Here is a 27153-nt window from a genome sequence, read left to right as displayed (position 1 = left end):
TGAATACTTTTTTAGCCCATTATGATATACTTTTAAAGGTTTTATTGACTTTGCTAAGGCTGTTCAAAATCTTTTTGGTTTTAAAATCATCACTCTCCGTAGTGATCCGGATGGGGAATTCGTGAACCATCATTTTCAAAACATTTGAACCGAAAATGGTATCACTCACAATTTCTCATGTCCTAGAACTCCACAACAAAACAGCGTTATAGTACGCAAAAAACCATGTGTTGGAAGAGCTTTTCCGAACTATGATAAATGAGATGAGCCTATCTAAGTATTTTTGGACAAATGAGATTAACACCGCATGTCATGTCTTAAATAGGGTAATCGTAAGATCTATCCTAGAGAAGACACACTATGAGATAATTAAGGGTAGAAAACCTAATATTTCATATTTTCGAGTTTTCGGTTGCAAATAATTTATTTTGAATAACAGAAAGATAACCTTGACAAATTTGATGCAAAATCTAATGAAGATATTTTCTTACGGTACTCATCTACGAGTAAAAACTTGTAATATAATAACAAACATAATTTAAAAAGAATGAATCCAACTAATTTTACCTCTTCATTCCAGATATGTCTGGCAATATGGTCTGGGTAAAGTGACACTAGTGACAACTCTAAAAAGCCTCCTCCAAATACCTGAGGGGGCACTGGCTCATAAGCCTGAGGTGGCACTAGCTCATCAGCGTGAGGTCTCTCCGGTTCCTGGGGTGACACTGGTGCCTCTAGTGACTCGGGTACCACTGGCGCCTGAATAGGTGAAACATGTGGCCCACGGGAAGATGAAGGAAGTAATGTGTCACTAGTTGACACTCGTCTCCTAAGATAAAGAGAAGATGGAGATATATGAGCTCTAGAAGTCGTTGTCTCCGCATGAACCGGGCTAGAGGGAACAAGAGCCTCTGAATCCTGGCTTTTTTCCCTCCAGACATATGCATGTTGTGCAATCCTCTTGTGCCTCAGTTTTTCGTCTCTATCAGCCATAGTGCATGTAGGTAAACCAGACAAATGTCACACAATTTCTACAAACAACCTTACAAGTAAGAAAAGCAAGAAAAAAAACAGATAAATAAAATACAGAGATGCATCTCTAGTTCTTGGGAATCCAAACGTTTAAAAATTACGGAGACGCATCTTTCGAATTTCCTACAATTTTCATCTTCGTTAATGACGATTATGCAGACCACCAAACCCCCAAAAATAATGCATTGATCATTATTTTTACCTAGCAAACACATTTTTCATAATGTATCAACTATCAAACATGCATAAACTATGTATTTTAATACATAATCATCAGTTTTTACAAATATATATACAAAAACTCAAAAGTTTACAAAAATAAAAAAAAAACTTATAAATTCTGAGTTTATTTCAATGTTGAATGAGCTCTTTGATTTACTTGATGTTGATGGGAGAAACTTTGAACTTGATGGATAGATTTTGAGAGAATGTGAGTTGAGAGAGTTTGAGAAGAGTTTAGAGTTGTTTTCTAGAAGTGGGAAAGGAGAAGGGATTCTGACGCGTTTTAGAACAAATAGCGTCAGAGTATTTATCTCCGTAGGTTTTCACATTAAGTCAGAACTCTATTGATTCAAGGTGTGTCTGGAGATGCATCTTCGAATCTGAAGATATTTTTATATTTTCATGTGGTGTTCTAGTAATACATAGGATGCATTAAGAAATTCCACATAAAAACCTACAAAATAAATGATAAAAAATGGTTCCATAAGTGTAATAACCAGGGAGAAAACCATATCTGAATCATTTGAAGTTGTTTGTTGTCTTTTGTTTCAATCACATATTTGATTAGAGAAGAACAAAGTTGCAAGATAAAAAAAACAACTCTATCGATGCATTTATGTTGTATGATCCATCGAGAGAAAATCGGTGATTGTAAGAGATGTTGTAGCAGCTGAAAAAAAGAAACTTAGGCTTGAAAGCGGAAGAGCCACATCAATAGTCAAATTGATTGTTCAATTCTAGATGAAGTGCAAAGTAATTAGACCGGTAGTCAAGAAACTCACGAGAGAGTAACAAGACTTTAGAGACAACTACTAGCAAGTCTTCATGTCCGTGAACTTTTCAGATAATGCAATAGATCATAATGATAATTTAGAAACATCAAATTACTGTCAAATGAATTGTTTATGACAAATGGTTGGTTTAGAATACTATGAATTGTTTACACCAATACTTAGAATTCAGACTATAAGATTGAGTGTTCACCTCTCTAATGACAATCTATTGTAGGTTAATGATGCAGGATATATAGGTAATGGAGCTCATCAGAAACTGTTTTCTTCAACTTATCATAACCATAACAATATAAAATTGACTTAAATGACTTTACATTATAGTACTTTATTTCCAAAAAAAATTAATAATATTGAGATATCTGCAAAACTAGTGATTTATGTTGGATTCTTCTAAAACATGATCATCTTGCTTAATTTGTCTGCAAAGTTCTTCATATAAGCTAACATTTAATGCACTGAACTTCTCCATGGCAACAAAGATCTGCTTCAAACCTGATTGTAAACCGGTAGAATCAACTATATCAGCATTATTATTCACAGCATCTCCTTGCAAAATAGCATTGGCCTCTTCTTTAAGTGCTTTTCCAATTGTAACCATCTTTTTCTTTTGCTCTTGCTTCTCCACAATTTTCACTTTTCTCTGCATCTTGTGCTGTTGTCTCTCCACAATATTCACCTTTCTCTCTAATTCCTTGTCCAATGTTGAATTCTTCTGATGCTCCAAAATGTATTTTTCCAAGGGTTCATTGACTCTGAGTATGATTCCATTTACAGCTTCAATAACATTCTTTTCCGAGATATTATCCATTGCCTTCGACCACTTGTTACATATCACAAACACATGTGGTGCATCAAAAGGAGTTGAACCATCAAGTATTTCTTCAGGTTCATACATTAAACATCTTACTAACCAATCATTCAGAGCTCTCACAAGAGATTTCTGAGCTTGAATCCAATCTAAGAAGCTTAAAATCCATTTCTGTAACTCAGATTTGAGATTCAGTGCTGCTTCAATATTAGCATTGCAAGGTTTTACGTTGAATGTGGAGACATCTAAAGCTTTGGTTTCAACAATTTTCTGATACTGAAGTTTGTAACATTCTTGCATATCTTTCCACATTCTGAGAAACCTTTCATCTCCAAAAGAATATAACAATCTATTAGAATTTAAGTAAGAAAATATAGAGGTTGAAACAATTTATAAGATGGAAACCAAGATATTACTTACATGAGAATAAACTTGTTGATTTGCGGCCATAGCTCTTCTTCTGTCAATTTACTAATCGTAATAGATATCTTGTCAACTGTTTGGAAAGAAATTTTCATTTTCATAACTAAAATATCGATGAAGGCTTCAACAGAACCAATTTTTTGAGCATCTGCATTCTTGTTAGTCATACATTTCAACTGCTTACACTTCTTCTCATGAAGTGTGCGCATTTTTTCCTCAGCCTGAAAAAACAAAAAGAAGAAGGCACATTACAGGTCTACATTCATTTGACACTTACAAGGTACTCCCAAAACTTGGCTGAAAATAAAAAGAAAGAGTAACATTTGTACCTTCACTTCATGATACAGCTTCTTCTCCCAAAGACACAGCTTACTCAAAGTGGAGCATAGATTCGCATCGCTAAGGCTCTTGTCCTCATACTCCATGCATTTATTCACCACTGGATTTGGCTGACTAAACACATGCATAATCTTCCACGAAACTGTTCCCAATTACTATCTCATTTTATTCATTATTTTTAGCAATTAATCATAAAGAGAATATAAAAAATTAACACTATTACCTGTACTGTGTTCAGTTTTTGAATGGTAACGGAGTTTTCCAACGTCTAGCATCTCCAAAAACGTGTTCCCCGAATCTGATGCTCTCTCAAATAGAATATGAATCTCTTTCACCGCTTCAGAAATGTCTTTTTGAAAGTCGTTACATTCTTCTAACTCCACTGAATCTTTCTTCTCTTTCAAATTGGTTTCCTTAGGTTTCGCTACTCTATTTTCTGGCTTAATAATCACTTTATCTCCTCCACCTTTAGATTTAAAACACTCACTTTTTTGAGTTTTAACATTTCCCTTTTCTTTCTCAACCATTGAGTTAGCGTCATCGTAACCGTCACCGTCACCACCGTGGTAGTAAGGTACTTGATACTTCTCATAAGGTTCAAAAAAGTTTAAGAAATCCCAAGCAGAGTTACTAGGAGGAGGCGGTGATGGTGGCTTGAAACTAGAAAAGGTCGTGCTGGTATTAGACGGAGGTTGTGGAGAATAGGAATCATAAATAGGTTTTACGTAGTTATCAGAAACTATGAATTGTGAAGTGTCATGGTGATGATAAGAATGTCTAAAATTGTGAGTGCATAACTGTGATTCTCTTCGTGCTTCATCTATTTCTGATTCAGAATGCAGAAGGACTTGTGCATCGTCTGAATCAGAAGAAAAAAGTGAACTCAATGGAGATGATGTTTTTGAGATGCAAGCATTGATTTCTCCGTAATTTCCGGATTGTTGGAAGAAACTGACGAGTGATGGGCCGAGTGCTCGGAGGGATTCCATGTGTGCCACGTGTGCATCTGCAAGAGCATAGCTTTGATGGAGCGATTCATCTATGAATGTAGAGCGGTCGCGGCACAAGGACACTGCTGGAAGTCTATCAAGTTTTGAAAAATTACAGCCCATTGTTATGTTTGGATGAGAAAATGGAAGAAAAATAACTGTTTGTTTGAAGTTGTAAGTGTCTAAATTAAAGAGAGAATTTGAAAAGAGGAAATTGTATCGGGAAGGGTTGAAATATGCAATGTGTTTATTGGTCTATTTAATTATGGGTTACTAGTGCAATGTAACTGTGATTATGTAATAAAATGACGGTTAATATCATATAACGGTCTATTTTTTGTTTTCAAATTTAAGGTTTAATGATGATATTTTTATATTGTAAAAAAGTTTTATATAATCGTTCAATAGAAATATGTTATTTTGTCATTTAATTATGGGTTAGGAGTGCAACTGTAACCATGATTATGTAATAAAGTGACGATTAGTGTCGTATAACGGTCTATATTTTATTTTTTCAAATTTAAATTTTAATGGTGATGTTCTTGTAGTGTAAAAAAATTTTAAACTCTCATCTAATAAAAATATATAATTTTGTTATGTCATATTTATACAAATGATTCATTTTTTTCTAAAATTTATTGACAAAAGTTATTTCATCAAGTATTGCATTTTTTAATTTATTTACTTTTTACGAATAAAATAGAAGATATATGTATTTAACTAGTATTTAATTACGGTTATAATTTATAAGTATGTAAACTCAGTGGAATACATGCATTTGCTACCAAGATTGAAGTGATACTTACATTCATGTGACTAAAAACATCAGTCAGTGGTGAAACACGTTGGATACATGGCTTGATTTTACAAGATAATATTTACAAAATTGATAAAATTTTAGAAAATATTAGAATTTAGTTTTCATACATTAAATATGTATAGAAATTTATAAGGATGTTTAATCGGATCTGAGAGAATAATCTGTTTGTATAACTTGTTTCCACGGGTTACAACTTAAATCTTTTGACGCGACACTATTATTGTGATGTTTAAACATTAACCCTAGGAAAACTTTGGTGGTAACAACCGATTGTTGTCGTTGTAAGTAGTAGTAGTAGTACCGTTTAATTTGTGCAGTTGTCAACTTAACCATTAATACTAATGATTGCCCTCCAAAGGTGTAAAGCAAATGATATCCTAGCTTTTTGATCGTCATGAGGATTAATGAAGTTGAATGAATGAATCCAAATTTTATCATTTCAATTATTATTAAGTTCAAAGTGACTTATAATTACGCATAAAGAATTTTTAAGGGTAGGTACGGAGGCAATATGATGAAATGGAAAAAGTGCCTTATAGATTAGAAAAAGTTTCAAATGCACGTCTTTTACTCTACATGAAAAGTTTAATATGTCTTTTACATCAAAAGAAGGTTTTTGGGTGGAATTCCAACTCACATTATTGTCTGATATATGTTTATGTATGCCTTTACTCTTTTCTATAGTGGCTGTTTTTTTTATAAGGTAGAAGCTGGACCAAGGATAAAGTAGAAAATGTTATTGCTATATTGCTATTTATCCTAGAATAACCATATAGACGCAGATCAATGCTTTCAAAGTTGAGAGCCTAGACTACCCAACACTCCTTCCCTATAAAAACATGACAATAGCATGTGACTTTATAGCTTTGATGCATCCCAGAAAAAAAAAAGACCACTAAAGAACAAATACTCAAGCAACACACCATCTTTTTTAAAAATCAAGTAACATCAAAATAATTTTGAAAGAGGTTTGGATAATCTTAATATGATTTCAGATTTTCACTCTAAAATTTATACTAGCAATTACATCGGTCCTTCTATAGTCTATCATGTTTTGGTGAGTATGATTCTTAAAAAAAAATGTTCAAAACATAAAAGTAAAGTTTAACATAACCACAAAATATAAATCAAATTTTTGGTTGTTTAGGATTTTCTCAGAATTATTTTTATTAATGGACTAATTCAACACATGTTATCGGTAAAATATAGTATTATCTTTAGATATCACTTTTATGATTTCCTTATTCTTATTGATGATATTTGCACTATTTGTTTGTCGTAAGATGTGCTTCAATACATTTAATGAAACACAGTTTAGTTAATTTGTGTAGGATGTTTGCTTGATATATTTAAATGAGCAGAGATATTTGTGAAGAAAGAGGTGCTTGTGAGTATTTTGACTGACTCATAGGAGAAAGGATTGACACTTAGTCTAGCAGATATTTTGGTGTACGGGTGAGTAATAAGGAAATATATATGCGTGGACTTGATTAGGGTGTCCCCACTCGTGGGACTAAGGACTAGAGGTTTTACTAAGGGATAAGCAGCACCAAAGTCGCTTTAAATAAAATGGTCAAACATGAGAAAACGTGTTCTGAGAATCATCATACTTTCATACCGTTTTCATTTAACGCTTTTTATTTTATAGAACTAGAGATAATGAAACTTTTATTGAGATTCCAAAAGCTCATGCATATCAATGATGTGTCTACTATGGTGATGGACATAGTTTTACGAGGTTTGATTTTACCATCCAAAATGGGATAGTGGTGCAATTTTAAAATGGGATAGTGGTACAATTTGTGGATCATTTATCTTTCATTTATGTGTAATCTTTATTATGTTTAATAATAAATTATAAAAATGATCTCACATCATCCTACCCCGATTGGAAATCAAAGAACTAATGAGCATGAATTAAATTAAAGATGAGTATGAAAAATAATATTGATGTCTAAATAATCTAATATGAATATGAAACTTAACTAGCAATGAGACAATAAAATATACAAGAATTTTGTAACAAAATACATACCAGAAATACCCTATGAATACGACTGATTCTTTTCGTTAGGTTTGTAATAAAAAGGGAATTTGTCTTTTATATAACAAGTATAAATTGTATGGTTTGTTCTTCCATAATGTGTACACACATGGTTATCAACTTTAGGTGCATAACTTTCTCCTTCGATCTTTTAAAAGGACAACATCTACCATTGTAAGCACCATTAGAATTACCTTAGTAAGAGTTAACTTGCAATGCATCAACAATTTCAAAAGGATCACTAACAGAGACATTATGCATTTCACGCTCTTGTTGAATTACTAACGAAAAGTATTTATCAATATCAGAAAGTAATTTCATCATCATGATTTGAGATTTAAAATGTTATAAATGCTCATTCAACCCTTTCAAAAACCTAATTACATAATTTTGTTCTCTATAGGTTTTGATCGAATCAAATGCTCTAAATATGCAAGAAATTGAGCATTTAAAAAGGGGAAGAATTCGATAAGTTCCAAGTTGTAAGACCCCAATTTTGGCCCTAAGATCCCTCATGGCCCATATCATATCATATCATGGCCTCAAGGATCATTGCATACCCTTGCTGCCCTCCTAGTGGGTGGGTTACCTTGTGAGTATGATTCTTGATCACCAAGCATGTATTGCATTTGTATATCATTGATTTTCATATGTTTACTAACCAAAAGTACAAAAATATTGTCATCTAACCTTGTTGCTTGCAGCTGAAGCAATCATCAGTCAATCAGTCAAATAGTCAAATCAGGCCTTGAGCAATAGAGGTTGGCCATTCTTGAAGAATTTGGACACCATGAGCATTCATAAAGAGTTCATATAACTTGTGATATCATTTGGAATCAAGGTCTCAATTGAAAGAGGCTTGGAATTCATCAGAACATGGCCCAGTCATCCAAAACCCTAAAAAGGTCAACTGTGGTCAACTGTGGTCAACTGTGCATTTAATCAGGATTTGGGAGGTGCGAGATGGTTGGAAAGGTCTCATTCATGTCCATATAAGCTTCATTTGGCATTTCAAAGATCAAGGTTGAAGGAATTGAAGTCAGACAAAGAGTTTCCCAAAATGGGAATGACTTGTAATTCTCACCTGCCAAAAATGGAAAGTTTTGCTCCTCAAATTTACTTCATGATACAAGCTTCAAATCAAAATTTGTCCAACATGAAAGTTGAAGATCTTGTCCTCACCATTCCAAAAAGTCCAAGAACTTGAAAATCCCATGTATGGTTGTCAAGTTATGGTCCAGTGAATTTCAAAAATGACCCATAATCAGGAGGGCATAACCTCCACATGGATTGTCCAAATTGGTTGTTCTTTATATGCACAAACTCCATTTGACATGTACTTTCATGGTGCATAATTGGATTTCTTCAAAAAAGGTCAATGCAAAAAGTCAAATTTCAACTGGACAGTTAAATGAACCAGGGGCAAAATTGTCCAACTTGTGAAATAATTGGAATTTTTGAGTGGGGATTTTTGCAACACCTCACAAATGACATTTGAAAATGGTTGGAATCATCATAACATGCCAAGGCTTCATGGTTTGAAATTTGGCTTTTGAAATGAACTTGAAAAATGAACAAAGTGCCATGACATAGTGAAATTGAGAAATATACATTCAATGGACATGAGACCAATTCCATTAGCTCCTAAATGAGATTTGTGACTTGTTCAAGTTGATAAATCACTGTTCCATTGATCAAAACCATCCAAGGGCAAAAAGGCCAAACTACACACATAAGCTCATTTTTGCTAATCACCATTTTTGTGCTAATCTTGATTAAAGTTGGGATTAAGCAACCATATATAAGTCTAATTGTAACAGAAACTCAGAACACTAATCACAATTCACAAATCCAACAGAAAAATCCAAAGCAAAAACTCTCATTTTCTCTCATTTTGCTCCAATTTTCACAACACTTTTTTTGATCATTTCATCAAGATCTCATGAATTTTGTGCGAATTTCTCTGTTGATTCACAACTTGCAGGTAGTATTGAACTTCTGTTGATCAAGATTGAAGCAAAACCATGGCCGATTCAAGCTATTGCAAAGTCTTCTTCTCCAATGGCAGTTGGTGATTCTTGATGATCCGTGCATCTTTGAGCTAAAAGAACACCACTATACGCCTTCTGAATCAATATCCTTGATCTGTTTCACTGAATTGGAGCTCAACACATCCAGATTCCGCACTGCACACTCTTAAGGTTGGAAATCAAAACTCGCGATTGCCTCAATTATGTTAGGGATTTGGTAGAGTAATCATCGTAGAGTAGTCTGAAATTTGTGGATTGTAATTTCGTTGTAAATTGATTGAGTTATCGTCGATTGAAATTTGTATGCGTTATCTTCTTTCCATCGATTCGCTCTATACATGAGGTTCTGGACGATTTCACTAGGATATTCGAGTTCTACTCGATTAAACCTTTCCAACGGTGTGCGGTTCGAGTGATTTGGTGCACAAAAGTTCTTGGACGTTTTCTGCAGATGGAGTTCATGAAGAACAGCGATGAAGATTCAAAGATTGCTGGAGATTTCACGTTTTGATCCAAGCTGGTGCAGTTCCGTTTCAAATTTCAGTTTCCTGCTTGGGCGAGCGAATCAGATGCCGCCACCTCATTTAATTACACGACCGCGTTTTGGCTTGGCATATATTATTTACAGAATTGCCACTCGGTCACATAATTAATTACTAAAATCTAAGTAAATCCTAAATAAACATTTCAATAAATTCAATAAAACTTCTAAAAATCATAAATAAACCAATTTTAGTCCAATTAATTTGGGACTTTTTTTGATAATCTCCATTTTTAATCTACCTTTTTTTAGACATAGAAATTAAAGTTGTGCTTGATGGAAATTTTAATTGGCATAGGGATCTTTATCATGTGTGTGAATTTTATGTGTTTTACCATTTCTATCACCAAATGACCATGCCTTATCCAAATGAATTGAAATTTTATAGGATGATTCTTGACCCTCTCCTGGAGATTTTGACATATGATTTGTAATTTTTGGACCTCTGGTTTGTTAGATGTGATTAATTCTTTTTGAGTGTGACAATATGTGTCACACTATGCTATGCTGAGTTCATGAATTATTTTTCCATGCTTCCATTAGGCCTATGGTTCTGATTTTTTGCATGAGATACCTTTGACATGTTAACTTTCAACATGAATTTTTGTGGATTTTAATAATCCATTTTCTAATTGATTAGGATTTCTGTCTACTGCTTAGCATTTTTAGGGCTTTGCTTGTGTAACATTCTTATATATGTTGCCAAATGCTCATCCCTAACCCTATGAATATGAAACTTGGTGGAGTAGTTCCTGACATGTATAGCTTTCATTTGGCTTTGGTCCTACTCATTTCCCATTTAATATCACTGTTTACCATTTGATTGAAGTTGGTGTACATTTTGTGACTTGATTTGGTTGTGTTTTTGCATGCCTTGACATGTTGAATTAATTCCCATAGCTCCACTAGTCCAAATGGCATGAAAATTAACATGTAGCTTGTTGAATGTCCTCTGTTTAGGATATAATTTTTGTGGAATTTTCTATGCTGTTTTGATATTTTTTGTGATGTAATCATTCTGGTTGTTCGTATGTGACTCAACATTGCTTACTTAGCCTTAATTTGTGCATAAAATGAAATTAGTGCATAGTGTGGATATGAGACCAATTGGGATCCCTTTGTAATTGAAATATCTTGGCTTTGATCACGATTTACTTGCTGTTTTAAGATTTTTCCCTCCTTTGGACCCTAGGCTTGGCCTAGTGGTCTTGTTACTTATGTTTGAGCTTGACTTTGACTTTTCAGGTTAAAAAGCTAATGCCTTAAGGAGGTTGATCCATAATTGAGTTGTTTACTTTGATCATTGTGAACTAATTTGTTTGTGTTGTAGGGTGCTTGGTTCGCATGGACTTGGTGCTATGCACATCATTGTTTGATTGTTGATTGATTCTTATTGTTGTTGTTTTGTTTATGCTGGGACGCTGATTATATTTGACTGATTTCAGGTACCCCTAGTTGCTCAGTTCTCTTAAGAACTTGCATTGCTTTGCTTATAAGCAATTGGCATTGAGGTATAGCACCTTCTTCTTCATGTAGTCTGGAGACCCGGCCTGTTATTTGGCCGGGCAAACTGTCTGAAGTCCTCCTTAAGAGGCGATGCTTGTGTGTGTTTATATTTGTCCCAAGCAGGAAAAGTCCTCATTTGAGGCAATTGGTGGATCAAAGAGATAAGTAGCCTATCTCCCACTATTCTGTGAGTCTTCTCCTTGCTCCCATTACATGGTTGTAGCATTGAGATCCAAACCCAAGATCTATCGAGTCTAATTGGGGAAAGAGTTCCATCTTTCTGAACTCCCCCACATTCTTATATTTACATGCTCTCTCGGACCTGAGATAGAAGCAATGAGGCACACCCCTCATATCCTTTCATCTGCTTCACCTTAGCCCCTCAATGGCAAGGTTAAGAGCGACACTTACCTATTACAGTGGACTTTCATAGTCAAACCCTTTGATTGAGCCTCCTTGTTTGGTTATAGAGTGTGCTATCTGATTATTTGTGATTTATTATGCATTTGTACACGATTGCTTGCATGCCTTAGTGCATTTACTATCATTCATTGCTCCTTGTAGCATGTCCATTATTTCATACCTATGTGATTTGTTTGATTACCCATTGAGGAACCAGTTATAAGTCCCTATGAGTGGGCATCTGTTCCCATGACATGGAAGGGGTAGAGTGTAAGACCTCATTGGTCACTCATACCCATTGCCTAGTGCATTTATTTGTTGTATGTGAGGATTCATTGTAAGTCCCTGTGATGTGGCATTTGTATTCCTAGGATCATACTGTAGAGGTTAACATAAGTCCAGATAGATTGGCAGTTGACTTCCCTGTTTTGTTTTTTTGTTTTATTCTGATGGAGATTAGTGTAAGTCCATAGAGTGGCTTCTGATATCCTTACTTGTTTTAGGAGACAGGTATAAGACCATTAAGTGGCATCCAGTATCCGCTTTTATTTACTTTCATCTGTTACCATGTTCATATTATTGCTCATTTGTAGCCTATTCCTAAGGACCCACTTGAATCATCTTCTATATGATTTCAAGAGGTGGACCCTCCTAAGAAGTTTTACATTCACTCTTCCATTATCCATTCATCCCATTGTGTCCTAAACTTTTCACACATACTTTTAAAAACTTGAAATAAGTGTTGTGCAAACATTCTCACCTTCTTTCCCAAATTAGAAACTTGGACCTTAAGTCCATGATTTTCCAAACCCCCCATTTTTGTAAATACTTCATTTTGAATTGACTTTAATCATACTTTGACCTTTTTGTAAATAATCCAAATAACTTCACCCATTCAAATGATTTTGTGGCTTTGTCCATGTTTGTTAAGTTTTCATACATTAGCTATAGGTTTGATTTACCCTAGTTGGTTGATATTAATCTCACCTATTTGTCCTTAGTTGATTGAGTTGTAAGTCTTCCTTGCTTATTATAGGGTTAACCCCTCTCTAGCAAGTTGAAGCTTTTCTCACATGGTGGACTTGTTGTTTCTTAAGGTTGAGTTTTCTCCCGTGGGTAACGTAAAACCTTAGGGCTTGTGTTTAAAATTGAACTCACTAATTTTTGGAAATCTTTTAGCCGAACTACGAGGTTTTGATCCTGTAAAGGTACGTAGGCAATGGTTATCCATCCAAACACAAAAATAATTAATTTGTACATTCTTTCCTCATCATCCCAATCATGTTTGCACAATACTTATGTCATGACAAATAATAATTTTTCAAACAACAAAGTGTGAAAAGGGCTCCCTAGGAGTACCTAGGACGCATTGGGTGCCTAACACCTTCCCTTTGCGTGGGTAACGTAAAACCTTAGGGCTTGTGTTTAAAATTGAACTCACTAATTTTTGGAAATCTTTTAGCCGAACTACGAGGTTTTGATCCTGTAAAGGTACGTAGGCAATGGTTATCCATCCAAACACAAAAATAATTAATTTGTATATTCTTTCCTCATCATCCCAATCATGTTTGCACAATACTTATGTCATGACAAATAATAATTTTTCAAACAACAAAGTGTGAAAAGGGCTCCCTAGGAGTACCTAGGACGCATTGGGTGCCTAACACCTTCCCTTTGCGTAATTTACCCCTTACCCCGATCTCTGATCTTTTTATTGGTTTTCTACGAGTAAAACTTCTTAGGCTTTTGTTCGCTTTTTAGCCAGTCCTTTGGATAAATAAAAGTGCGGTGGCGACTCTATGTTTATTGTATACTTTGCTTATGATTTAACCAATAGATCATATAGCAACGAATACACCGCTACACAAGTCATTCAAAAAAAACTTTCAATTGAGTGAAATGATCAAAGACATCAATGGTACCTTGGCAAATCCGATAAAGATCTTCTTGAATGTATGATATGCAGAAGATAAATCATTATGCGACAATGGAATATAGAGGTTTTTCCATAAGTTGGCTGCAATATCAATCCATAACACCAATTTTGCAATTGATTTTAAAATAGATATTTAAATATATTCAAAAACCATGATGTTACACCGAATTCACCGCATGTATAAAGGATTTGAAGCATAGGGTTTCACATATGAACCATAAATGAATTTGTCTTCTTTTCTTTCGAAATCAATGTGATTTGCATTGATGAAGTCCAATTATGATAAAAAAAAGTTTTGTCTAATGGAGGATCAGCGATAATCAAAGTGGGACTTTCATTAGGATACGACTAAAAGGGATTGGTAGATGATGACAGTCCGTCATTGCATATATTTACTCTAAGAATCTGACCAAAACAAGTTAAGGTCGAACAAATTTGAGGAAGAATGACCAAAGAATGAGGGAAAGATCGCTAAGTATGCAAATTGTGGACTTAGTGAAAATTTGACTGAAAATGAGCAAAAAATAGTGAAGCTTTGGAAATAATCACATCCACCATCACGCGACATCGCGCACGCTATATGGCATTAAAAGCTACATCGCGCACGATGCAAGGTATCGTGTGCGTGATGGCCACTTTTCTGGGCCTTTTTCTAACGCGCTTTAGTCCATTATGACGCCTTTAAACGAGGTTTTCATCACTTTCACAAGGGTTACAAAATTTGGAGATTGAAGCACGATTTTGAGGGCACAAGGGGAGATTTTTAGAGCATTTAAAGACATTGGAGGCCATCACTTCAAGGACGTAGTGCGAAGGTCGTTCAGATGTAAGTTCTGATGCGATTGTTACGCGATACTACACTCATAAGAGTTTCTCTTGAGAATATTTTTGGAATACGAGTATTCGTTCCTCCGATAATATCCGAAAGATGGAACGATGATTATGGGAACCTCTGGTAGAACATGTCTGGCAGGTTTAAACCCTAGTACACTCCCTTTGGGTGGTTCTTAACCAAGACTCCATGCTCGTGACTCTCAGCAAACCCGTGATTCATGGTTGAGTCGTTCAGACACCGTTAATATCAATGGATCCCGGATCAGGTGTAAAAACCTAAAATCCACCAAAGCGGTTGGTTGATATTAAGGGTGTTCGAGCCGGTTCATGTACCGTTAATATCAATGGAACTTGGGTGTCGATAAGGTGAAAACCTAAATCCACCAAAATGGATGATTGATATTAGGGATACATTGAGCTTTCCCATGACCTTTGTTTGGTGTGCTTTGCTTGATCCTTGAGTGTGATTGTTGCATTCATACATTCATGCATTCATCCACATTTCATGTCACCGAAAAAAAAGGAGAAAATTTTCAAGGAACTTAAAAGGGTTTATTTGCAAAATTTTCAGACATGGAAAGACCAAAGAGGCATACAAAGAAGTACAGTTTCAGACAACCAGATGTGAAAGAGTTAAGGAATCTAACATCTTATGTATTAGATCCCTTGGGTTTCAAAGCTCGATATGGGAAGCTTCTACCGCTGCTGACCACCCAGGTTGATGAGGGTCTGATGAGCACTCTTGCTCAATTCTATGATCCGCTGTATCACTGCTTCTTATTTCCGGACTTCCAGTTGTTGCCTACCTTGGAAGAGTACTCTCACCTTATTGGGATCCCGATTCTGGATCAGGTGTCGTTCAGTGGCCTAGAGAGTATTCCATCTGCCCGTGAGATTGCTAGTCTATTGCACATAGATGAAGACCTGATTAGAGCTAATCTGATTACCAAAGGTGGGATTAAGGGTTTTTCTTCCGAGTTCCTTGTCACGCAAGCTACCTTCTATGGAGAGGCCAGGAGTGAGGATGCCTTTGAGGCTTTGTTTGTATTACTCATCTATGGATTAGTGTTGTTTCCCAACTTTGACAAGTTTGTGGACATGAATGCTATTAGGATCTTCTCAGTTCTTAATCCAGTTCCGACTTTGTTGGGCGATGCTTATTTCTCTCTGCACCTGAGGAATATGAAGGGTAGTGGAGTTATTGTCTGCTGTCTACCTTTGCTGTACAAGTGATTTATTTCGCACTTGCTGCAGACCATTGCTTTTAAGGAGAACAAGGGATGTCTACGTTGGTCTCAGAGACTCATGTCTCTCACCAATGATGATATCACTTGGTACGATCGTGTATATGATACTGTGCAGATTATTGATTCCTGTGGTGAATTCCCGAATGTGCCTCTTCTTGGTACATGTGGTGGGGTCAGCTACAACCCTATACTTGCACGTCGTCAGCTTGGGTTCCCCCTAAAGGACAAACCTAATAACATTCTGTTAGAAGGTGTATTCTTTCAGGAGGGTAAAGATCCCCAAGGCCCGAAAGCCAGATTTGTCCGTGCTTGGCGCAGTATCCATAAGAAGAGTAGGAACGAGTTGGGTCCGAAGAATTGCATTGCTTTGGAGCCCTATACTTCTTGGGTCAGACAGAGAGCTGCCACTTATCTAATGCCATACGATCATCCGAGACCTACACCGTTGGATGTGGCTAGGCCTTCAACCCTCCCTACCCAACGTGTAGAGGAGTTGAGAGAGGAAGACCTTTCACGTGCCTGGATCCGTGAAAGAGAGGAATTGTTGCAACAGATTAAGGAGAAGGATGCTCTGATTGAGTTTCTTGAGCATAAGGTGATCGATGACCCGAACGACACCTGGACTTCTTTGCTTCCTCAGTCTTCCAAGTTTTGGAAGAGGAAGTACGATCAGCTTGCTAAGGCAAAGGCAGATATGGAAGCAGCTTATGAGAGAGAGATCAAGAAGCTGCGCGCTTCTCGTCTTCCAGCATCCCGAGCTCCTAGGGATCCATAGGATGTTGTTTTCCTTTTCTCTTTGTAATAATCAAAATGCTGTACTTCTTTGTCCCGAATATATTGAATGAGATATTTTCCATGTGAAATATAAAATGCTTTTAATGCTCAAAATATTGCAAATAATACCCTAAGGGTTCCTTGAAAATAAAACAAAGCATCTGCACAAGCATTTCATGCATCATATTGCATAAGCAGGTACCTTGTTTCTGGTCTTCTTGTCCTGACTCTGTTCTTCATTTATTTTGAAGACAAGCTGACTCACCGGTATTATACCCGAGCAAATTCTGCAAGAGTAATGGATCAGCTAGAGCAAGAGAACCGTGAACTGAGAGATGAAGTTGCCAGACTTGGCGCCCTGATGGAGCAACTTCTCGCTGCTCAAAATCAATCTGCTCAACCGCCTGCAACTCCCGTCCAGAGGACCGTGATTTCAGAGGTTGCTACTTCTGTTGTGCCTGCTGCCAGTGTTCAGTATATGCCCAACGCCATGCCAGTCGGATTCCCTTGGGGCATGCCTCCAGGTTTCATGCCTGATATCCCAGCTCCGACTTTTGCTCATATGCCGGCATCTAGCCCGGTCCTCACTGCTGCTCCTCCTATTGTGCACGCCATGCCAAGGGCAGAAGACCCCATCTATCATTCCGAGCCATCTGAGGGCCCGGATGTTAATGAGAAAATGGATGCTATGAATGACCAATTCCTTGAGCTGAGGAAGGAATTGAAGACCCTCATAGGTAAGGATCTATTCGGCAAGTCTGCTGCCGAGCTCTGCCTTGTTCCAGGGGTAAAAATACCTATCAAGTTCAAAGTTCCTGACTTTGAGAAGTATAAAGGGAACACCTGTCCTCTAGCACACCTGGTCATGTACGCCAGGAAGATGTCTACACAGACCGACAACGATCAGCTATTGATCCACTACTTCCAAGACAGCTTCTCTGGTGCTGCGCTTCGTTGGTATATGAGTCTGGACAGTGCCAACGTTAGATCCTTCAATGACCTTGGCGAGGCTTTCGTCAAACAATACAAATACAACGTCGATATGGCGCCTGACAGAGATCAACTCAGGTCTATGTCGCAAAAGGATAAGGAAACTTTTAAAGAATACGCCCAGAGGTGGCGAGAGCTTGCAGCGCAGATCACTCCACCACTCGAGGAGAAAGAAATGACTAAGATTTTCCTTAAAACTCTTAGCTCATTTTATTATGAGCGAATGGTGGCTAGTGCTCCCTCAGACTTCACCGAGATGGTGAATATGGGGATGAGACTTGAAGAGGGTGTCCGTGAAGGACGTTTGGCCAAAGATGAAGGCTCTTCTAGCAAGAGGTACGGCTCATTTGCTAAGAAGAAAGATGGGGAAGCACATGCTGTGCAGTCCCATAAATCAAGGAAACCTCCCGTTCAGAGGAAACCAGCACGCCGTGCTGGTCATCAGCATCAGGTGGCCCATATTGCGCCTGTCTTCAAAGACAATGCTCAGCATCAGCAATATCAACCTCAGCAACAATACCAGCAACCTCAGTATCAGCAACAGCAACGCCCACAGCAACAGGCCTACCAGCCTCGTGGAAGCACAACAAATCAAGCCAATTTGAGTTATGACCGGAAAAAGATCAGCTTCGATCCTATCCCCATGTCATACGCAGAGCTTTATCCCTCCTTGTTGGAGAGAAAATTGATAACTCCCAGGGATCCTCCTGCTATTCCTGCTAATCCACAGTGGTGGTACAAACCGGATCAACACTGCGTTTATCATTCCGGTGCCCCTGGCCATAACGTCGAAAACTGTTATCCACTCAAGACGAAGGTTCAGGACCTTATGAGATGTGGAATTTTGAGCTTCGAAGATTCGGGCCCAAATGTTACCAAGAACCCATTGCCTTCGCATGGGAAGTCTGTAAATATGGTCCAGGGATGCCCTGGGAAATATAAGGTCAAATATGTTAGTCATATTCGACAATCGTTGGTGGAGCTACACCGCTTGTTGTGCCAATACAGTCATATGGAGCATGACCACGACAAGTGCCGTATCTGTTCAGTAAACCGTCTGGGTTGTAATCAAGTCCAAAGGGAATTGCAAGAATTATTAGACGAAGGGACCATTGAGATTCTCCAGAATCGCAATGTCGATGAAGACGAACCTGAAGTTAATGTTATATCTCCAGTGTTCAAGTTACCAGAGCCTGTTGTTATTCGCTACGATAGCAGCAAGCCGAAGACTTCTCCTTCACTTGTGATTAAACCTGCAGGCCCTGTGCCGTATTCCTCTGATAAGGCTGTGTCGTTCAGGTACAACCCGGTTGCTGTGCAAGATGGGGTGGAAGTGCCTTTGCCTTCAACTGCTGTTACCAATATTGCCGATGTAAGCGGCCTGACCCGGAGTGGTCGAGTATTCTCTGCGCCTCCTAAGGCCCCTGTTGCTTCTGAATCTTCTGAGCGTCCAGTTGGGATTGCCGTCAATAGTCAGAATCCAACACTTGATGTCGCCAGACCCTCCTCAACACAAAAAACTCCTACTTCTTCAGCTGGCCCGAGTGGCATTTCGAATGAAGAATCTGATGAGATGCTGAGGCTCATCAAGAAAAGCGAGTATAACGTTGTAGACCAGCTTCTACACACGCCTTCCAAAATCTCCATACTATCCTTACTGTTGCATTCAGAACCCCATAGGGAGGCTCTGCAGAAAGTATTGGACTTGGCGTACGTTGATCACGACGTCACTATCGAACAATTTGACAGTATCGTTGCAAACATCACCGCTTGCAATACTCTGAGTTTCAGTGACGCTGATCTCCCTGAGGAGGGAAGAGACCATAACATGGCTCTACACATATCTCTGAACTGTAAATCTGATGCTATGTCCAACGTGTTGGTGGACACTGGATCATCTCTTAATGTGTTGCCAAAATCCACACTCTCCAGATTGTCATATCAAGGTCCTCCTATGAGGCAGAGTGGGGTTGTTGTGAAGGCTTTTGACGGGTCGCGCAAGACCGTGATAGGGGAAGTTGATCTCCCTATCAAGATAGGCCCAAGTGATTTCCAGGTTACCTTCCAGGTAATGGACATCCACCCATCATATAGCTGTCTCCTTGGCAGACCATGGATTCACGAGGCTGGCGCCGTGACATCCACCCTACACCAGAAGCTGAAATTTGTGAAGAATAAAAAACTGGTTGTGGTAGGGGGAGAAAAGGCTTTCCTGGTTAGCCATCTGTCTTCTTTCTCATATATCGATGCAGAGGATGAAGTTGGAACTCCGTTCCAAGCTTTATCTATTGATGAACCGATTGAGAAGAAGTCTCCTTCATTCGCTTCTTACCGCGATGCAAAGTTGGCCATTGAATGTGGTGCAGTCACTGGTTTAGGGAAAGTGATTGAGCTAGAAGACAACCGATCCCGGGATGGCATTGGCTACTGTTCTGGGGCATATAATGAGCACGGTCTGTTCACAAGTGGAGGATTCATCCATGATGATCAGTCTGTAGAAAAGGAAGTTGCTGCTATCATTGAAGAAGATGCAGAGGATATGAGCAATTTTGTTATTCCTGGTGGTATCTGCCACAATTGGGTCGCTGTGGATGTTCCTACAGTTATCCATAGATCAGAGTAAATATGCTCACTTTGTTTAAAACCCTTCTCCCATGCCAAAAGGAGAAGTGATGACATTGTTTGGCTCATATATACAACGATGTTTTCATTCAATTAATGCATTGTCAAGCATTTGTTTTTCCATTTGTTTTCACTTTTTGCTTTTTCATGAAATCAGTGATCACAAAAAACCCATAAAAACAAGAATAAAAGCAACATTTTTCACCTGCATAATGGTTTGCTTGTTTAAATTCTAAAGTTTTTCATTAATCAAAATCATTATGCAGGTTGATTTTAAAACCCATTGAACATAATGATCCAATGCCATCTCCCAACTTTGAATTCCCTGTATTTGAGGCAGAGGAAGATGATGTTGAAGGAATTCCTGATGAGATTACCCGTCTCCTTGAGCACGAAGAGAAGATCATTCAGCCACACCTCGAAGACTTAGAAACAGTCAACTTGGGGTCTGAGGATTGTGTTCGCATGGTTAAGATTGGGGCACTTCTTGAAGGGTCTATCAAGAAGGATTTGATCGAATTACTACGAGAATATTCAGATATCTTTGCTTGGTCGTATGAAGACATGCCGGGTTTAGATACAGATATTGTGCAACATTTCCTGCCTTTGAAGCCTGAGTGCGTGCCTGTGAAGCAGAAGCTCAGAAGAACTCATCCAGATATGGCAGTGAAGATCAAAGAGGAAGTTCAGAAGCAAATTGATGCGGGGTTTCTGGTGACTTCTGTATATCCTCAATGGGTGGCCAACATTGTGCCTGTTCCTAAGAAGGACGGAAAAGTCCGTATGTGCGTTGATTACAGAGATTTGAATAAAGCTAGTCCGAAAGATGATTTTCCTCTACCACACATTGACATGTTGGTAGACAATACAGCTAAATTCAAAGTCTTTTCCTTTATGGACGGATTTTCCGGATATAATCAAATCAAGATGGCACCAGAGGATATGGAGAAGACAACATTCATCACACCTTGGGGAACATTCTGTTCTCGAGTGATGCCTTTCGGTTTGAAGAACGCCGGAGCCACGTACCAACGAGCTATGACTACCTTGTTTCACGATATGATGCACAAGGAGATAGAGGTCTATGTTGATGATATGATTGCTAAGTCCCGAACGGAAGTTGAGCACGTTGAGCATTTGTTGAAGCTTTTTCAGCGCCTGAGGAAGTTTAGACTCCGCCTGAATCCGAACAAATGTACCTTTGGAGTCCGTTCCGGAAAGTTATTGGGTTTCATTGTCAGCGAAAGAGGTATTGAGGTTGATCCTGCAAAGGTCAAAGCAATACAAGAGATGCCTGCACCCAAAACTGAAAAGCAAGTCTGAGGTTTTCTTGGCCGCTTGAATTATATTTCCAGATTTATATCCCACATGACTGCGACATGTGCGCCGATATTCAAGCTCCTCCGGAAGGATCAGTCTCATGATTGGACCGAGGATTGCCAGAAAGCTTTCGACAGTATCAAAGAGTATCTGTCTGAACCCCCGATTTTGTCTCCGCCTGTAGAAGGAAGACCTCTGATTATGTATCTGACAGTTCTTGAAGACTCAATGGGTTGTGTACTCGGTCAGCAAGATGAATCAGGGAAGAAAGAATTCGCTATATACTATCTCAGTAAGAAGTTTACTGATTGTGAGTCTCGGTACTCAATGCTTGAGAAGACGTGCTGTGCTCTGGCTTGGGCTGCTAAGCGGTTGCGCCAGTACATGATAAATCATACAACTTGGTTGATATCCAGAATGGACCCGATCAAGTATATCTTCGAGAAGCCTGCTTTAACTGGGAGGATTGCCCGTTGGCAGATGCTGTTGTCTGAGTATGATATTGAGTATCGAGCTCAAAAAGCTATCAAAGGTAGTATCTTGGCTGACCATTTAGCGCACCAGCCGATTGAAGATCATTAGTCAGTTCAGTATGACTTCCCTGACGAGGAAATTCTGTATTTGAAAATGAAAGACTGTGATGAGCCTACGCTTGATGAAGGTCCAGAACCTGGTTCCAGATGGACGATGGTGTTTGATGGCGCTGTTAATTAGTATGGAAATGGAATTGGGGCAGTGATAATCAATCCCCAAGGTTCACATATTCCATTTACAGCAAGGCTGACTTTCAAATGCACGAATAATATGGCAGAGTATGAAGCCTGTATTATGGGACTTGAAGAATGTATTGATGTGAGAATCAAATACCTTGACGTGTATGGTGATTCGGCCCTAGTTGTTAATCAGATCAAGGGTGAATGGGAGACGAATCAGCCAAGTCTCATACCATACAGAGATTATGCAAGAAGGATTTCAACTTTCTTCACAGAAGTTGAATTTCACCATATTCCTCGAGAGGATAATCGGATGGCAGATGCGCTTGCTACGCTTGCTTCCATGATTGTGGTCAGATGGTGGAATGATGTCCCCAATATTACTGTGATGCGCTTGGATAGACCAGCTCACATATTTGCAATTGAAGAAGTCAATGATGACAAGCCTTGGTATTTCGATATCAAGAATTTCCTCCAGAACCAGGTCTACCCGCCTGGGGCATCTGTGAAAGATAGGAAAACTTTGAGGAGGTTGTCAGGCAGTTTCTACCTCAGTGGTGGAGTGCTGTATAAAAGGAATTTTGACATGGTTTTGCTCAGATGCGTGGATAGACACGAAGCAGACCTGTTGATGACTGAGGTCCATGAGGGTTCATTTGGTACTCATTCCAATGGGCATGCCATGGCTAAGAAGATGTTGAGAGCGGGCTACTATTGGCTGACAATGGAGTCTGACTGTTGCAAGTATGTGAAGAAATGTCACAAGTGTCAAATTTATGCGGATAAGATTCATATTCCTCCGACACTTCTGAATGTGATTTCATCACCATGGCCTTTCTCTATGTGGGGAATCGACATGATCGGCATGATTGAGCCGAAAGCGTCCAATGGACACAGGTTCATTCTCGTAGCAATTGATTACTTCACCAAATGGGTGGAAGCCGCTTCGTACGCGAATGTAACCAGGCAGGTGGTTGTGAGGTTTATCAAGAACCAGCTGATTTGCCGTTATGGTGTGCCAGAGAGGATCATTACTGACAATGGATCTAATCTGAATAATAAGATGATGGATGAGTTGTGCGCTGAATTTAAGATTGCACACCATAATTCCTCTCCCTACAGACCCAAGATGAATGGGGATGTTGAAGCTGCTAATAAGAATATCAAGAAGATTATCCAGAAGATGACTGTTACGTACAAAGATTGGCATGAGATGCTGCCATTTGCTTTGCATGGATATCGTACGTCTGTACGCACTTCAACAGGGGCAACCCCTTTCTCTCTTGTGTACGGCATGGAAGCCGTTCTCCCAGTAGAGGTGGAGATCCCATCAATGAGAGTCTTGATGGAAGCCAAGTTGACTGATGCTGAATGGGTTCAGAGTCGTTATGACCAACTGAATTTGATTGAAGAGAAGAGATTGACCGCCATGTGTCATGGTCAGCTATATCAGCAGAGAATGAAGAAAGCATTCGATAAGAAGGTCAAGCCTCGTGTGTTCAGAGAAGGTGACCTTGTGCTCAAGAAAGTTTTGTCTTTCATGCCCGATGCCAGGGGCAAGTGGACTCCAAACTACGAGGGTCCATATGTTGTTAAGAGAGCCTTTTCAGGCGGAGCTTTGATGCTTACAACAATGGATGGGGAGGATTTCACTCGTCCTGTGAATTCAGATGCAGTCAAGAGATACTTTGCCTAAAAAAAAAAGTATATGCAAATGAAAAACAGAATAGCTTGCTAAGTTGAAAACCCGAAAGGGCGGCTTAGGCAAAAATGAGCGTCTCGATGGAGAACCCGCATGGGTGATCTAGGCAAAAGTTAGAGACTTGAAAAAAAAAACATATTTGCATCCCGATAGATTGAGTACCTCACCCTGGGGCAATCTAGGCAAAAATTAGGGATTCGGCAAGTAACTGCATCCTGACAAGACTTTCTGTTCACCAGCTGTCTTTTCGTCAGAGGATTCTCGATTCGTCGTCAACTGAAGCTTCGAATACATCAAGATTCAAATTGGTAGAGAAAGGATCATTATGTTCAATGTAGCCCTCTTCCAATATATATCACTGATTTCAAATTTGTACAGATCTATGGAGTCTTGCCATTTGCAGGCTACCATTCCCTCAAGTAAATTTGAGCTTTTATCCAATTATTTGCACTCTTATTTGTTTCAATTCAACAAATGTTTTGCATGTTTTAATTGATAAAAATATCATTGTTTTAAAAACAAATTTTTTCAAAGATTATTGTTTTAAACAAAGTGAACATTCACGATGATAAAAGGATACTCAAAGAATTTCTCAGTGCTCTCCCAAGGGTGGCATGGTTTCCAACAGGTAGGACATTTGTTCATACTCCTGGTTTGGTTTGTATCCTTCTTCTCCAGATTTGGTTGTTGGGGTTGTTCCCCAAGCAGAGATTTGTTGTTGGGGTTGTTCCCTAAGCAGAGCTTCTGTGGATTTTGACTCCCCGAAGCAGAATTGTGTATTGAAGACTCAGTCTGTTCTCCAGCAGTAGTCTCTCCCCGGCTTGATTGCTCAGTTGTTCAGAAAATTTGTGGTTAGTGGGTTGGTATCCCCGTGTCCCGTATTTCTCCCCAAGTGAGTTGCCAGCATAATTGCAAGTCGAGTTGTTGGTGGGGTTGTTCCCCAAACAGAATGTTGTTGAAGACTCAGTTTTCTCCAGCAGCAGTTTTCCCCGGCATGGATGCTTTCCTTGTGGAAGATTCGGCGGTTGATTGGTTTGTCACCTTGGTGCCTCGCCACTTTCTCCAGTGGGTCGCTATCCCCAGACTTTATTTGTCTCCTTGGCACAGTAGAGCTGTTATTGATATCCCCATCGAAGTCGCGAGCAGAGTTGTTATCACTTCTCCCCAGCACAGTCGAGAGCGGAGTTGTTTACTTTCTCTCTATCAGAATGGTTGTTATTCTCAGCAGAGCAAGATTTATTTTCCTACTCCGTGGTTGATTGGGTTGATATCCCCGTATTTTCATCCAACTTTCTCCAGCATTTGTCTGCAGAGCGGTTGTTGTGGCAGTATTGCCTGTTGAACCTCTTTCAATCCCCGGTATGGTCGGTTGATGGCCCCGCCATCCAGAGATTGTATTGATTTCCTGATTACTTTTCGATCCTCAGTAGAGCGGATTTTGTTGCAGAATCTGCTGATGTGATCCATCAGATGTGTGTTCGCCCTGAGTAGAGTGGTTTGTTGCAGAATCTACTTGGTTGGTGCTTTCCTTCCTCGGTGGGTTGTTCCCCAAGAGAGTAGTTGATGATATCCCCAGTAGAGTTGCTTGCGCAGCCAAACTCTATCTGGGTGACCTTTGCTCCCTCAGTGGATTATTCCCCAATGGAGCTATCTTGGATCTGTTTCCATAGCAGTGTTTGCTAGGATCCCCTGCAGGACTTTGAGATTCTCTTGTTCGCCAACAGATTTGTCTTTGTGGCTCTTTGCCTGTTGCGACTTTCTGTGCCCCAGTTGGGATGATCGCTGATCCATTGCTCAGAGATTTGGTATTCTCTTGATATCTCTGATTCTTTTGCTTCTGCTTCCCAGCAGTACCCGCAGATCTTTGTTTTATAGCATGTAGATCTCCAGCAGAATTGGCTTTCCAGTTGGTTTTCCCCTAGAAGTGTAATACCGGCTGTTTGATTCCTGGACATGTTGTGTTAGATATGTCTGTTTTGTCAGCATTCATCAAACATAAACCACGCATATTCATGCATATTCATAAAACATTCAGATATTCATGTTGCATTTTTGCCATATATCCCTTGTTTGTTATTCCCTGCTATGGTGATATAGATCTTTATAGATCTTCCTAAGCAGATGTCGGGTGTTAAATCTCTCCATATAGAGTCAGCCCATAAGCAGAAAGTGTCTGTCTTCCCATCTGCGGTTCCCCACTGAGATATACCCTCGTGGAGGACGGTTTCTTCCGTTTCCCCCCCAACATATACATTGGGATGGATGTTCCTATTGAGTTATATCCTCATAGGACGTGTCTTGATTCAGTCTGTCTTTTCGGAATATTCCCGAATTGGCGTTTTGTCAACCGTCGTGTGCTTCCCAGTGGGTTATCCCCCAGCGGAGTTTTCGGGCCTCTACCCTTATACCGGTAGTTGTAAGTCCTATTGTTCCTTGTCCTCTTGGCGGAATTTGTGGTTATATACCTTTCATTCCTCCGCAAGAGTCGATTTCGGCCTCTACCCTTATACTGGTAGTTGTAAGCCCTATTCTCCTGGCTTTCTTGGCAGAACTTGTGGTTATATACCTTTTAGTCCCCAGCCAGAGTTGTTGGTTTTCTACCTGATAGTCGGTAGTCGTAAATCCTAATTCCCTACTCTCCAACAGAGTCTGTGGTCTGTTATAAACCTCATTTTTGGTTTCTCGTGCGGATTCGTGATTTATTCTATCCCCACGCAGAGTTTTTGGTTTTCTACCCCGTATTCGGTAGATGTAAACCCTAATTCGTGGTTATTCCCACCAGAGTATGGCTTCTACCCCGTATTCGGTAGTCGTAAGTCCTATCTCTTTTCCCCTAGCAGCGGTAACCTTTGTGGTTCGGTCTGGCTGATGGTGGATCTTCTGTTGTTGTGGCTTTATCCCTAACAGAGTTTTGTTCCCTGCGGTGATTTATATCCCCAGTGGAGTTTGTGGTCTTCTACCCCGTATTCGGTAGTTGTAAATCCTATGTCGCTGTGATTTTCTCCCTAGCGGAGTGGTATCTTATGATACGTGTGGATAATTGCCGGTTGCTAGCAATTTTATCC

At 39.1% G+C, this 27153-nt stretch overlaps 1 protein-coding gene across 1 annotated transcript; it reads right to left on the bottom strand.

The window, feature by feature from the left end:
* Positions 1–2307: 2307 nt before the first annotated feature.
* Positions 2308–4853, bottom strand: LOC127085884 (protein ROLLING AND ERECT LEAF 2). The gene is made up of 4 exons (XM_051026441.1): positions 3842–4853; positions 3609–3760; positions 3277–3500; positions 2308–3178 (listed from the first exon to the last, which is right to left on the bottom strand). Exons 1-4 carry the CDS (start codon positions 4728–4730, stop codon positions 2416–2418), a joined length of 2028 nt encoding a protein of 675 aa, XP_050882398.1. The 5' UTR covers positions 4731–4853; the 3' UTR covers positions 2308–2415.
* Positions 4854–27153: the final 22300 nt, after the last annotated feature.

The sequence above is a fragment of the Lathyrus oleraceus genome, chromosome 5, assembly GCF_024323335.1.
Source record: "Lathyrus oleraceus cultivar Zhongwan6 chromosome 5, CAAS_Psat_ZW6_1.0, whole genome shotgun sequence".
Classification (NCBI taxonomy): Eukaryota; Viridiplantae; Streptophyta; class Magnoliopsida; order Fabales; family Fabaceae; genus Lathyrus; species Lathyrus oleraceus.
This window is presented reverse-complemented; position numbering and strand designations above follow the sequence as displayed.

Bases quoted from the DNA above. Each gene is read 5' to 3' on its own strand.
- LOC127085884 (XM_051026441.1), bottom strand. From the start codon at position 4,730: ATGGGCTGTAATTTTTCAAAACTTGATAGACTTCCAGCAGTGTCCTTG. The intron at 3,501-3,608 runs GTACAAATGTTA...TTGTTTTTTCAG, and splicing joins AGCTGTATCATGAAGTGAAG to GCTGAGGAAAAAATGCGCAC. The intron at 3,179-3,276 runs GTAAGTAATATC...TGGAGATGAAAG, and splicing joins ATCAACAAGTTTATTCTCAT to GTTTCTCAGAATGTGGAAAG.